This window comes from Ambystoma mexicanum, chromosome 3p (genome assembly GCF_040938575.1).
Source record: "Ambystoma mexicanum isolate Mex_15411 chromosome 3p, UKY_AmexF1_1, whole genome shotgun sequence".
NCBI classification, from domain to species: Eukaryota; Metazoa; Chordata; class Amphibia; order Caudata; family Ambystomatidae; genus Ambystoma; species Ambystoma mexicanum.
The window spans coordinates 566,521,058-566,533,652 of NC_090925.1; the positions used below are offsets into that span (position 1 = coordinate 566,521,058).

General features: G+C 49.2%; 1 protein-coding gene across 5 annotated transcripts in view; it reads left to right on the forward strand.

Moving 5' to 3' along the window:
• The window catches only part of ZMYND8 (zinc finger MYND-type containing 8), a 1,749,249-nt gene that overhangs the window by 1,488,986 nt on the left and 247,668 nt on the right, over positions 1-12,595 (forward strand). For all 5 annotated transcript variants that reach the window (XM_069651296.1, XM_069651297.1, XM_069651293.1 and 2 more), the window contains exon 18: positions 6,812-6,890. In XM_069651296.1, coding sequence (XP_069507397.1) covers positions 6,812-6,890 — 79 coding nt within the window. The remainder of the gene's footprint in view (positions 1-6,811; positions 6,891-12,595) is intronic.

A 12,595-nucleotide genomic window follows, 5' to 3' on the forward strand; every position in this document is an offset into this window, starting at 1 on the left:
GGAAGAGATTCTTCATACTGACCTCTTTAGGGTATGCATATTGTGTCATCCCCTTTCCCTTTATCTCGCTGATCTGCCCTTGTAAAGAAATATGGACAAATATCACTTTAAATATTGCCCTAACTGCTACCGAAAATTCCTGTGGAAGGACACGCACTGAGTGTGTAATTACTGTCTCCTGAGGGATCACCCCGAAAAAGTTTGCAAATCTTGTAATCTTTTTCGACCTAAAACTTTAAAGGATCGGCGCATCAAACGCTGGGCCGCTCACGCCATGCAGGCCTAGGCATTCATCGAAGTGACGGAAGACTCCAGTGAGGGCAGTATCGGGGTCATGAGTGACGCTGAAGGCGAGCAGAGTTCGTCGGAACCCCTTTTGCGAGCCCCCGACTCCAAGAAGCAGGTCGCAGCTCTGTGATGGAGAAGACAGTGGGCGACCAGAGCACACACAAGCACAAAGACACTAAAAACATACCCTATGTCCGACTTTCGACAGTACCGTCAAGTGTGGAAGCCCAACTGGTGTTGACGGAGAAAGCCTCCGGTTCTTCACTGTCCTCTGGGCCATCGCCTAAGCTTTCACCCCATGACAGGGGCTATGCACCACAAAGCTCAAACTCCCTCCCGGGCAACCCCTATCATATCAGGCTTCCCACCTTCATATGACTATACACCTGAACAATTTAATGAAATCTTAAGGAGGATGTCAAGTTTTTTTGACTTTATGGACAGACACCCAGATCAACTGTCTGTTAAAGATGCCTCACTGCCAAGGGCACCAGCAGAGCAGCCCCCTACCGAAAAGTCGTGCCTAGAGCCACAGCCTAGCACCTCTGCTCTAGGCACCCCGTCTTCGACCTACCAAGACCCCTCGCAGGACTTGTACTATGACAACCCCTCAGGTTCACAAGACCCGGGGTTTCATGGGGACCTTTATGGTCAAGACCAATTTTATGATGACGACATTTACGTAATCCAGTCGCCAGACCACCAGGACCAGCCAGTAGCAGATTCTCCCATTGATAATTGTTAGGGAGAATTCTCAGAAATATGCTAATTCCTCTCTACCTTAGAGACCCCCACCACTTTTGCTGGACTCTAGGACTTTTTCATTTTCAACCTGGAAGAGAGTGAGACCTTTGTCCCACTCTTTCATGTCATTTTCTGTGATTTAACACTGTTTCTCTTTTTGGTTTTGGAGTCTGACAAACTCCATAGGCATCATCTTTGCATTGTGACACACAGCACCTTCAGTGCAGTGGCACAGGGAAATATCTTAGATTTCCCAAAGGTTTAAATACCTTCTCTTGCATAAACTACTGTTTCCAAGAGCTGTAAAGTGAAATTGACTTTACTTACAATTTGTCATTTTTTAGTAGACCCAGCACACACTATCTTACAATAGGGTGCTGGAGGAGTTACTTAGTATCCCCTTTGTCTCGTTTCTCATGTAACTATTTCATGTTACCCTTTTTACAATTAATGGCTGGTGGCAGTAGTTTACTTTTTACTACCCTTGAGTGTTTTTACCCCGGGCTGCGTTCGCAGCTGCAGTAAGGCACCCATGGGTGCCCATTTTGTCAAAATGACCCGGTCTTCTTTTTCGCCATTTCTTGCTGGAAAGGTCCTTCTTGAGATTTACTCTGCGTGCCAAACCAGGTTTGGTTCCTTTGTTCATGTTGTCTTTGGCAGGATTCACGAGTGAAGCTCGCCTCTGGCTCCTGTATGTCTGGCAGGGGCAGGAAGTGAGGGAGGGGCCCGAAACTCCCTGTGCTTAAGCCCCTTGGTTACAGGAATGCACCCAAAGGTGATTGGCCGGCTGGCTGTCCGGCAAGGACAGTCGCCCTGCTGTGTGATTGACAGCTAGGCTGGAATGAAATGGAGAAACCTGTATAAGAGGTGAGGATTTTGGGCTTGGAAGGCAGAGTCGACCACTGGACTAAGGAATCTGAAGAAGAACTTGGAAGAGACGCCTGCTGCAAGTCCTGGACCGTTAGTTTGCCCGGTGAAACCCTGCTTCTGTGCTGAAACTCCGCATTTGCCTCGACTAGAGAAGCCCTGCAAGGAGGACTTCTCCCCTTCAGTTGGTGGGACCAATCAACTACAAAGTGAACTTGTTTGGACATCCTCTTGGGGCTGGCTGTACTTCCACTGCTGCTGCTGGAACTGAAGTACCAGGGAGAGGAACACCAAACGGAGTGCATCACTTTTAAGTCGGACCCATGCTTTTGGACGATGCTCTGGACTCCCAGTAAGCAGGACTGATCAAGTCTGAGCCACCTCAACAGAGTGCTGGACCCCAGATGCGAGGAAAGTCCACAGTGTTATCCTAAAGTCTGTGGTGGTGCTATTTGCTGAGACGCGAGGAGCTGAAACCGTGAAGTGCCGCTGAATAGAAGTTGGTCCTTTTCTGCCGCTGACCGCCCGTTGTGTTGTAGGAGTCCCCAGAAGTCCTTCCTCTTGTCCCCACGACTGAGGCCCAGGAACAACAGGATCTACAGAGCCACACAGGAACAGAAGCCAGCTGGAACCATTTCTTCTAACCAAAGGTACTGTACACACTAAGAGAACTTACCTATTGTTGTGTAGCCTTACTTGATCTCAGTTGAGACTTGCGTTGGTTACTTCTGTAGAGTTGCTTGCATCTTCTACCTCTCAAGCCTCCCAGCTTGTGACCCTACTTTGATTCTACTTTTTCTACAAAGACTTCTAAAACATTGTGCAAGACTTTTACTTACCTACAAGAAGTGCTTCAGCTCACCTAGACTTTTGCCCAATTGACATTGGCTGGCCTGACTCCCTGAATTACTCTTCCATCCGCTGATTTGGTGTTGGTACCTTCCTTCCTGGAAAGGGTTGACTTACTTTGCGTTCGGGGGGCGGGGGGGGTTCAAAAGTAGTTACCTGCTTCAGATATTTGTATGGTATCTTGTTGTATTCTGAAATCTCTTTACTTGAACACTCATCTCAGTACTGCTCTAAATGTACCAGTGATATGTTAATGTCCACAGTGTCCTAGCTATTTAAGTTACCTGAAGGTGTAGGAAGTGTCTGTGTGCCATCCCAAATGGGCATTTGCTGATTTAGAGAATCTTAGAGTTTATATTTTGGAGTGTATTTGTGTCTTACTGTTACATTGCCTCTTCTGAAGAAGGCTTATTCAAACTGACTGTTAAATACATTAATAATTGTTTAATCGAGAAACCTTGTTTGTAAGTGTGTATTTGGATACTTGCCACTGTGAATCTCTGTGTAACCACTCTACTGCTCACATTGACACCTCTTGAGATAAGCCTGCCTGCTAAGCCACACTACCAACCTGTGTAGTACAGACTTATACCAAAGGTTGGAGTACCTATTGCCAGGAGGACAAGGTTGTTGTAGTGCACCCAAAGGGTACTGCTCCAAATCTTGCCTAACATTATTATAGACCCTTTTTTATTTTGACAAGACACCACTCAGACTGCCTTATTATTGTTTGATTTGTCGAAGCTTGCTCCCATCTTAGATTTAGGTTTAGATTAGGTGTTTTTCCAACCTACCTACAGTTTAATATATACCCTTTAAATGTGATCACTTGTGTCTGTCCTTACTGTTGCTACCATAAGTTCCTTACAGCACCACTGTACACAGAGTGATGTGTGTTGCAATAGCCAAAGACAGATGCTGTAAAACCTGGAGGAAAACATAACTCCAAGATAAAGGTATAAAAAAAAAACAAAAGTATCCCAAAGATAGGGTAAAAGAATGAGTGATTGTGGAAAATGTTTCCTACACACTCAAAGGAACAGACAACAAATCTAGAAGTACATCAGTAGGTTTTGGGGGACTCGCATGTGGAGGACATTGTGCATAAAAATGAAAATCTACCTTGCAATCGTGAACTTTGGAACAAAATGGGACCCATCCTGGAGTTCATTCCTGATGATAAACATGCCGAAACACTCACGCTGCGCATAAGGCAGAGGCCACATCAGACTATGCCATCCCCATGGTGCTACACATTGCTGACACTGGATTTTTGGCAGATGGGAAACTGAGCTGTGTTACGACGCCAAGGATTGTTGAAGGCCAGCAACTTTCGGCCAGAAGTTCAGCCGAAAGTCGTTGATATGTCGTTCAATGGGGTGAACCTGTTTGGGGAAAAATGTAGACGAAAATGTGTAGGATATCAAAGCCGACGCAGACAAAGCCTGTGCCCTATGCACCCTGGAACCACGCAGCCAGTACTTTTGATCAGGGAAGGCAGGATTCTCTAGGACTTCAAGAGAAAACAGAATACATAGAAACTGATTATGACATGGTGTGAATCTCAGCAACTGAACCCGTTCCACATCCAAGTTGCCAAAATCTTGCCATACCTCCTATCCTTGGCTTAAGCAGGGTTGGCACACTCATGAATTAGGCTGACATTTCACGCCTCCCACGCACCGCAAACCATCCCTCTCTCTGGTCACAAAGGTTAATTTAAGAATTCCTCAAAGGACTATTCCCGGTGTCCCCCCAGGCTCCCAATACACTCTCCAGCACCAGCTTGGGAGCTAAATGTGATCTCTCAAGCTAATTGACCCCCTGTTTGAACCTCTCCAACATGCTCAGTTCAAATTCCTCTCCTGTAAAACGGCTTTGCTGGTAGCCATCACTTCTGCCAGGTGAGTGGGGGATCTTCAGGCATTATCCTGCAAGACCCGATATCTAACTTTTCACATGTCCAAGCTGGTACTCTGAACAAATCCATCTTTCATGCCAAAGGTACCTCCAGCATTTCACTTGAATTAACCGCTTATACTGCCTGTGTTTTTTTTGCTTCGCCTTCTCCGGGAGAATGATCCTTGCATTCTCTCGATATCACACAATCCCTCAAGTTTTATGTGGCTCACTCAAAGGAATTAAGCCAGTCATCATAGGTATTTGTTGCTTTCAGACCAGTGGCTAAGAGCAAAGCCCTAGCAAAATCTTCCAATTTAAAATCACTATCAGCATGCATTTCGTACTGCCATCAGCTGGCCAACAGTCCCCTGCCAGGAAGACCATGAGGACTCTCGACCAGAGCTGTGGTGTCGACTACAGCTTTCCTGTCCAGTGTTCTCCTGCTTAACATCGGTAGGGAAAGCAACGTTGTCTGTCCATACCTTCACAATATTCTTCATCGTTAGTGATTCCAGGGAGGAGTCCCGGGTTGGCCAAGCGGTGCATCGCAACTTGTTTGCATGAGGTGACTGTTCCAGATGTGAGTTAAATTCCTTCTGTAGAGCTATGCCTCTGCCCGTTGGTTGTGTATTTGTACTATTCAGTTAGCATGCAAATCCATGAAAGATCCAATACTGGAGAAGGAACAAGTTACTTACCTGTAACTCCTGTTCTTCAGCATTGATATATTTAATGGATTCACTTGCGACCCTCCCACCTACCGCTCTTCTGGTTCCTTCTGCCACATTATGCGCGCTTCCAAATCCGAAGATGCCTGCCAGGGGTGGAGCTAAGGGGGACCTGTCTCTTTGGCTGTGGGCAGTATGAGCCAAAGTGACACTGATGGACTACTAAAGTGACGAGCAGTTTTTAATTTGAAAGATAAACTGCTTTAATATTACACCGGATTCCTAGCCTGACGACGGGGAATGTGCAGTGAGCATATGAATCCATAAAAGACACCAATGCTGGAGAACAGTAGTTAGAAGTAAGTAACTTGTTCCTTTTGACCAGAGAAGGCAGTAAGAAGGACAAAGATCAAGATGAAGGCCACATGGCACAGCTATTTTGACTATGCTGTAATAAATAATCGTGCATGTATGTGGCCCGCAGAGATTAAAGATTTTGTAAGCAGGCGCTAAACGCAGCTCCTGGGTTACCAGCATTAACTAGTGACCAGGAGCTGCCTTGAGGAACCAGAAGCTAGTACTTAGAATCCTGCAAATCTAACTTGCACATAAGACGCAACATAAAACTTTGATCATTATTTTATGACTTGTGCTTTAAATGTCATATAGTTGTGTCTTTAGATTTTCTCAAACGCATAGATTTAAATCCATATAAGGAGCCAAAAGTAGCTCCTGGTAGCTGTTGGTGTCAAGCTAACCAGGCTCTTCTATGCCAAAATACAGAGCTAAATAGCTCCTACCTCTCCTGAATTTCTAACCCTTTCAGGCCCTATAAAACAGTAGAACTTAGTCTGCTGCCTCAAATCCATACTAAGCACATCAAAAAGGTAACAAAAATATTGTTGCATAAAAATAAAAATGGATACCAAGTACCCCTCAGCACTTCACTTCAAGGTGAAGTGTGCTACAAAAAAAATGGTCCCTTGCACTGGTAACCTTATGGGCTTATCAGTGCCCCCAAAATAAGTAGCAAGGGGATTGAGGCAAAAAGACTTTACTTGGCACCAAATATCGGTACAGGTTTCAAGCCATAACAGATGGCGGGATTCCATTGATGTCAATGGGAGGACATTTGCAAAAAGAAGAAAGGGTTCAGGTGGGTACTTTGTTTTGTGACAACAAAGTCAGTCTCACTTCACAACTGAAGAAATGTATTGGTGAATTATCATGTTCTCTGTTTAGTATTATAAGGCTATTATGCTTGCCGTTTAAGTTATGAGCATATTCATGTACAATTGGTGAAATAAAAAACCTTCCAAAATATTGATAGAATATTCTTGGCCATATGTCTGTACCATATTCTGGTTTGCCATAAAATGAAAGTTTGAAACTAATAGTAATAGTTTGCTGAAACCAGTTACTGGACATTTAACTGAAATGAAAACATTATAATTTTGAACTTTTTCCCATTTCTTTTCAATTGTCTGCCACAGATTCGACGTTTGAGAATTGAAATAGAAAAGCTGCAGTGGTTACACCAGCAAGAACTCTCTGAAATGAAGCATAACCTTGGTAGGCGAAATATAACTTTCATTAATTGGTTAAGTTAGAAAACATTACAAATGCTCAGATATTCCATGCATTCTTTCAGATCTTCAGTCTTCAACACTGCTTTGCTGGTAGATGAGGAAAACCATACTTGACAGATGTAGTGTCCCCTCGCGTATGTGTGGGACAGGGCCCCAGTCCTTGTCCTACCACTTCGAGGGGATTGGGTCCTCCGACGTATTCCATATCTATGACAGTAATCACCACAGCTGTGCTGCTTCGTAAAATTTTCTGCGTCGATGCGCCGTTCTCGAGGACCTCCTCCTCCGACAGACGTCACCCGATGTGATAAGTAGGACGCACGACGCCCGTAGCCTCAGTTCCTTTTTTTCTGCGAACGTGTTCGCTTCATGAATCTCGGTACGCCTCGACTCTTTGGAGTTTCTGTTGTTCATCTCGGTTCTTCGAACCTGTTTGTGTACGATTTCTTCGTGAAAATGGCTACCTCGTCTTCCACACCGTGTCCGGGCTTTAAGAAGTGCGGTTACTGTGGGTCCAAGATGCCGGTCACAGACTCGCACGACGCCTGCCTCTGGTGCCTCGGGGAGGCCCATGACACGGATGACTGTGTTGACTACCAGTCGCTCACGTCGAAAACCTTGCGGGATCGCAAGAAGAAGTTATCGGTAGGTAAGGTGTCCAAGCCCCGGAAGTCGAGGTCTGCAGGGCTTTCAACAGATGACTCGAGGGGCGACTCTCCGCGTCGTCGTCAGAAGTCCAGTGGGTCTCGCTCCCGGAGTCGGTCTCGCCACTCCTCTGCCTCTTCGAGGCACTCCCGGAAGTGTCGTCATCGATGGCCTTCCCCGTCCTTATCTGAGGACTCCGCCCGTCGGCGGGTCACTTACCCCACCAAGCATGCGACACCGGAGGAATGTGCTTCCTTCGGGAAGAAAATGTTGGCGATTCTCGTGTCTCAGGGCACTGGTTCGTCCGCGCCTCAGAGTGGGGTCGGTCGTGATCAGCCGAGAGACGCCGCTCGCACGCCTTCGGGCTCGGGTGGTTGTCGTGATTCGCGGGAAAGGTCCCGCTCGGACAAGGGGAATTGTTCTCGGCATGCCCGGTCCAGGTCCCGTTCCTCGACGCGCTCGAGACTGCGTGAACCTATGAAGTCTTCGAGGAAGACGTTGACGCCTGTGGCGCCGAGGTCGTCGACGGACTCTCTCGAGGCTCCATCTCCGAGGAAGTCGTCAACGCCGTCGGCACCCAAGAAGTCGAGGGACACGCTCGGGGCTCCGCCTTCGAGGCCTGTGCCAACGCCGTCGATGCTGTCCACGCCGCGTCTGTCGTCGACGCCGATTCTCTCGGCGCCGATTCGCTCGAAGCCCTCGACTCCTTTCGGGGCTGTGTCGACGAGGGTACCCCGTGGCTCGGGGGAACCACCTAGGAAGGCTCTGGCCAAGGTTAAGCATGGCTTTGGTTCCAGTTCTGTGCCTTCTTACCGCCATCTGGAATTCATTTCAGAGGTGGATGAGGGCTCTGATGATGGCATGGTGCCTGACACGGTGCCTGATGAGATACTCTCGGGCCATAGCCAGTTTGAGGACCTGAGGCAGTCCCTGCATGATGCTAGTGGGCTGGACACCTCTCCGGAGGTGGAGTTTTGTAGGCCTGAGCCTGGCACTCATGCCGATTCTTCGTACCGGCGACTTATGTCACGGGTCTCCGAGTGCATAGGATGGTCTGCTCCCCCAAGGGAGTTTGTTCAGGATGACCTTACGGATATCCTCGACATTGGTCCACCAAATGACCCGGTACTGCCTTTCCATATGGCTCTGCAAACAAGGGTGGCAGCGGCTTGGACTGCTCCGGAGAGTCTCCCGGCAGTGAGCAAGTCTTTGCCGTGAAAATACCGCCCAGCCAGTAGTGACCCGTGCTACTTGTCCAAGCACCCTACTCCGGAGAGTTTGGTGGTGCAGGCGGCTACGGCCCCGGCAAAGCAGGCGTCCTACCCTACCATCCCTCCTGATAGGGACGACAAGCGTTTTGACGGCTGGGCGAAGAAAGTGTTTTCTGCTGGGGGTATGGCGCTTCAGGCGGCCAACTCCATTTGTGCCTTGTCTCTTTTCACGCACACTCTGTGGAACTGTATTTCCTTAGCAGCTGAACATATTCCCGAAGGGGATGAACGGGATGGTTTCCTTGCCATGGTTCAGGATGGCAAGGATGCTATGTGTGAGGCCGTTCAGTCGGGTTTGGACATGGCAGATTGCGTCAGCCGGTCCATGGCGGCAAGCACCGTGATACGCAGGTTTGCGTGGTTGAGGAAGTCTGGGTTTGCTCCTGATGTGCAGGCCCGGCTCCTCAACATGCCCTTTGACGGGGAACATCTTTTTGGCAGCAAGGCTGACGAGATCCTTGCGAGGTTGCAGACCTCCAAAGCTGCAGCAAAGTCGTTGGGCGCTGCAGTTCGACAACCTCCGCTTTTTCATCCTAGGGGACAGCAATGGAGGGGGAGGTTTCTTTCGTCATTACTCCTCCTTTGGTAAAGCGAGAGGAGCTGCCAGTCAAAGGGGCCACCGTAGGAGTGCCAGAGGTGGAAAACAAGGTACTCGAGGTGCCAAGGCCGCTCGGGCTGTTGCCTCTTTGCCCTTAGGCACCGCCGCAGCCGCTTCAGCTCAATTGTGAGGCCATGTGCCATGGTTCGCCGGCGGGGGAAGGCTGGCGCAGCATCTTGCAGAGTGGCGTGCCATTACTTCAGATGTGTGGGTTCTGGAGATCATAACCCACGGCTACTGTCTTCCTTTCCGGCAGAGGCCTCAAGACAATCCACCGGGGAATCTCTCTTTGAAGAGTCCGGATCTGCTCCTTGCGCAGGAAATGCAATCCCTGCTGGAGAAAGGTGCCATAGAACTGGTGCCTGTAGCAGAGAGGAACAAGGGATGGTATTACCCTTATTTTTTTATTTCCAAGAAAGACGGGGGGATTGAGACCCATCATAGACTTGCACGGTTTGAACAAACTCCTCAGTAAGGACAAGTTCAAGATGGTTACTCTTTCTCAAGTCCTCCAGGCCCTTCAACTTCAGGACTGGTTGGTGTCTCTCGACCTCAAGGACGCTTATTTTCATGTGCCTATCCATCCAAAACGCAAGAAGTACCTGAGGTTTGCGGTTGGCGACTCGCACTTTCAGTTTCGGGTCCTGCCGTTCGGCTTGACCTCCGCCCTGAGGGTCTTCACAAAGCTCATGGTAGTGGTGGCAGCGCACCTCAGGAAAGGGGGATTCACGTCTACCCCTACCTGGACGATTGGTTGATCAGGGCGCGCTCTCCTGAGCAAGTCCTGGATCATCTGTCAGTCACCTGCCACTCCCTCCACAAGCTGGGATTCTCCCTCAACTTGAAGTCCCATTTGACACCAACTCAGAGGCTCCAGTAAATCTGAGCAGTGCTCGACACGTCCCTGGGGCAGTGTTTTCCTCCCCAGGTGAGGGCTCATCACATTCAGCAGATGGTGCACAAGTTTCAACTTGCCCAGACTCTCCCAGCGTTCGAGTTCTTGAGACTGCTCGGCCTCATGGCATCCTGCATTCTTCTGGTGCCAGAGGCCAGGTTGCGGATTAGATCTTTGCAATGGGCACACAAGTTCCAGTGGTCTCAGTCCTCCGGCAGGATGTCGGACCCTGTTCAGGTGCCGTCTTCGGTCACCCAGGACCTTCTGTGGTGGGCCGACAAAGGCAATCTGATGAGGGGGGCTCCATTTTGGCTGCCCTGGCCAGAGGGGACGATTGTGACGGACGCATCCCTCACGGGATGGGGAGCTCATGCCAACGAGTTGACAGTCAGCGGTTGTTGGTCTCTGTCGGAGTCCAGACTCCATATCAATCTGTTGGAGCTGAGGGCCGTCAGGCTAGCCCTGAAGGTTTTTCTACCGACTGTGCGAGGAAAGAATGTCCTGATCCTGACGGAAAACACGGTGGCCATGCACTACCTCAACAAAAAGTGGGGGGCAGGGTCACTTCCTCTGTGCAGGGAGACGATGCAGCTCTGGTTCTGGGCAATCCAGCAGGAAGTTTCGATCTCGGTAGTTCATCTGGGAGGAGACGAAAACGAGACGGCGGATGCTCTGAGCAGGCAGAGCGCGATCTCTCACGAGTGGGAGTTGGCTCAGGAGATTCTCCTGGAGATCTTTGCCCTTTGGGGGACCCCTCAAGTGGATCTCTTCGCCTCCAGTGTCAACCGGAAGTGCGAGAGGTTCTGCTTGCGGGAATTTCCTCCAAACGGAGCCTTAGGAGATGCGTTCGTGGTGGAGTGGTCATTCCCACTGCTGTATGCGTTTCCTCCAGTCCCTGGCATCCCGCAAGTACTGCGGAGGTTACGGAGGTTCGGTTCCCGGATGATCCTCATTTCTCCGGCGTGGGCCCGGAGGATGTGGTACCCGGACCTTCTCGACTTGTCCATCTGTCCTTTACGTCGTCTTCCCTACCGAGACGATCTGCTCTCACGGGAGGGGGGTCAGGTTCTCCATCCAGAGGTCAGGTCCCTCAACCTTCACGCTTGGTTTCTAAAAGGTTGAGGTATAAGGATTGAGACCTCCCTGAAGACGTGATGGAGGTGTGCTTTCGGCCAGACGGCCCGCAACAAAGTCCCTGTATCGTTGCCGTTGGAGTAAGTTCTGCGACTGGTGCAGGGTTAAGAATGTGGATCCTTTTGCATGTGAAATTCCCATGGTTCTGTCTTTTTTGATTTCTTTGGCCCACAGGGGCCCTCAAAGTGGGTACCATTAAAGGTTACCTGGCGGCGCTGTCCATATTTAAGCACTCGTCTGAAGAGTCTTCCTATTTTAAAATTCCTTTAATTTCTCAGTTTCTGAAAGGGCTCACTAATGTGTTCCCTCCGTCACCTTTCCAGGTGCCCGGTTGGGATTTGAACCTTGTTCTCAAGTTTCTGATGGGTGCTCCGTTTGAACCTTTGCATTCATGCCCTTTGCGACTGTTAACTCTGAAAACTGTATTTTTAGTGGTGGTCACTTCCGCTCGCAAAGTGAGTGAGTTACAGGTACTTTCAGTTAAATCACCCTTCACTGTGTTTCATAAGGACAGGCTTGTCCTTAGAGTTCGTCCTTCTTTTCTTCCGAAGGTGGTGTTGGAATTTCATTTAGGCCAGAAGGTTGTTCTTCCGGCATTTTATCCTCTTCCACATCCTGGTAAGGAAGAGGAGAGGCTCCATAGGCTTGATCCTAGGAGAGCGTTAAGCTTTTATATTTCACGCATGTCCCAGGGCAGAGTGGACGATCAGCTCTTTATTGGTTACGCTGGAAAGCGTTTGGGACAAGCTGTGACAAAACAGATTGTCTCGCTGGATTATTTTGGGGTCTTAGTGTTACCGCTTGGCGGGTAAGGACCCCCCGGTCGGCTTGCGGGCCCATTCTACCAGGGGTATGGCTGCCTCTACTGCCCTGCAGAGGGGTGTTCCTATTCGCAACATCTGTGATGCAGCCACCTGGGCTTCGGTACATACTTTTGTACGTCACTATTCCCTCGATTCCATCCGGGGGCAGGATCTGGCCTTTGTCAAGGCGGTCCTTTACTCAGCAATTTGATTTTGGGCATGCTAAATTTCTGTTTTCTAAATTCTTTTCCCACCTCCTTGCATTCGTACTGCTTTGGGAGTCGTGTCATAGATATGGAATACGTCGGAGGACCCAATCCCCTCGAAGAACAAGTTACTCTC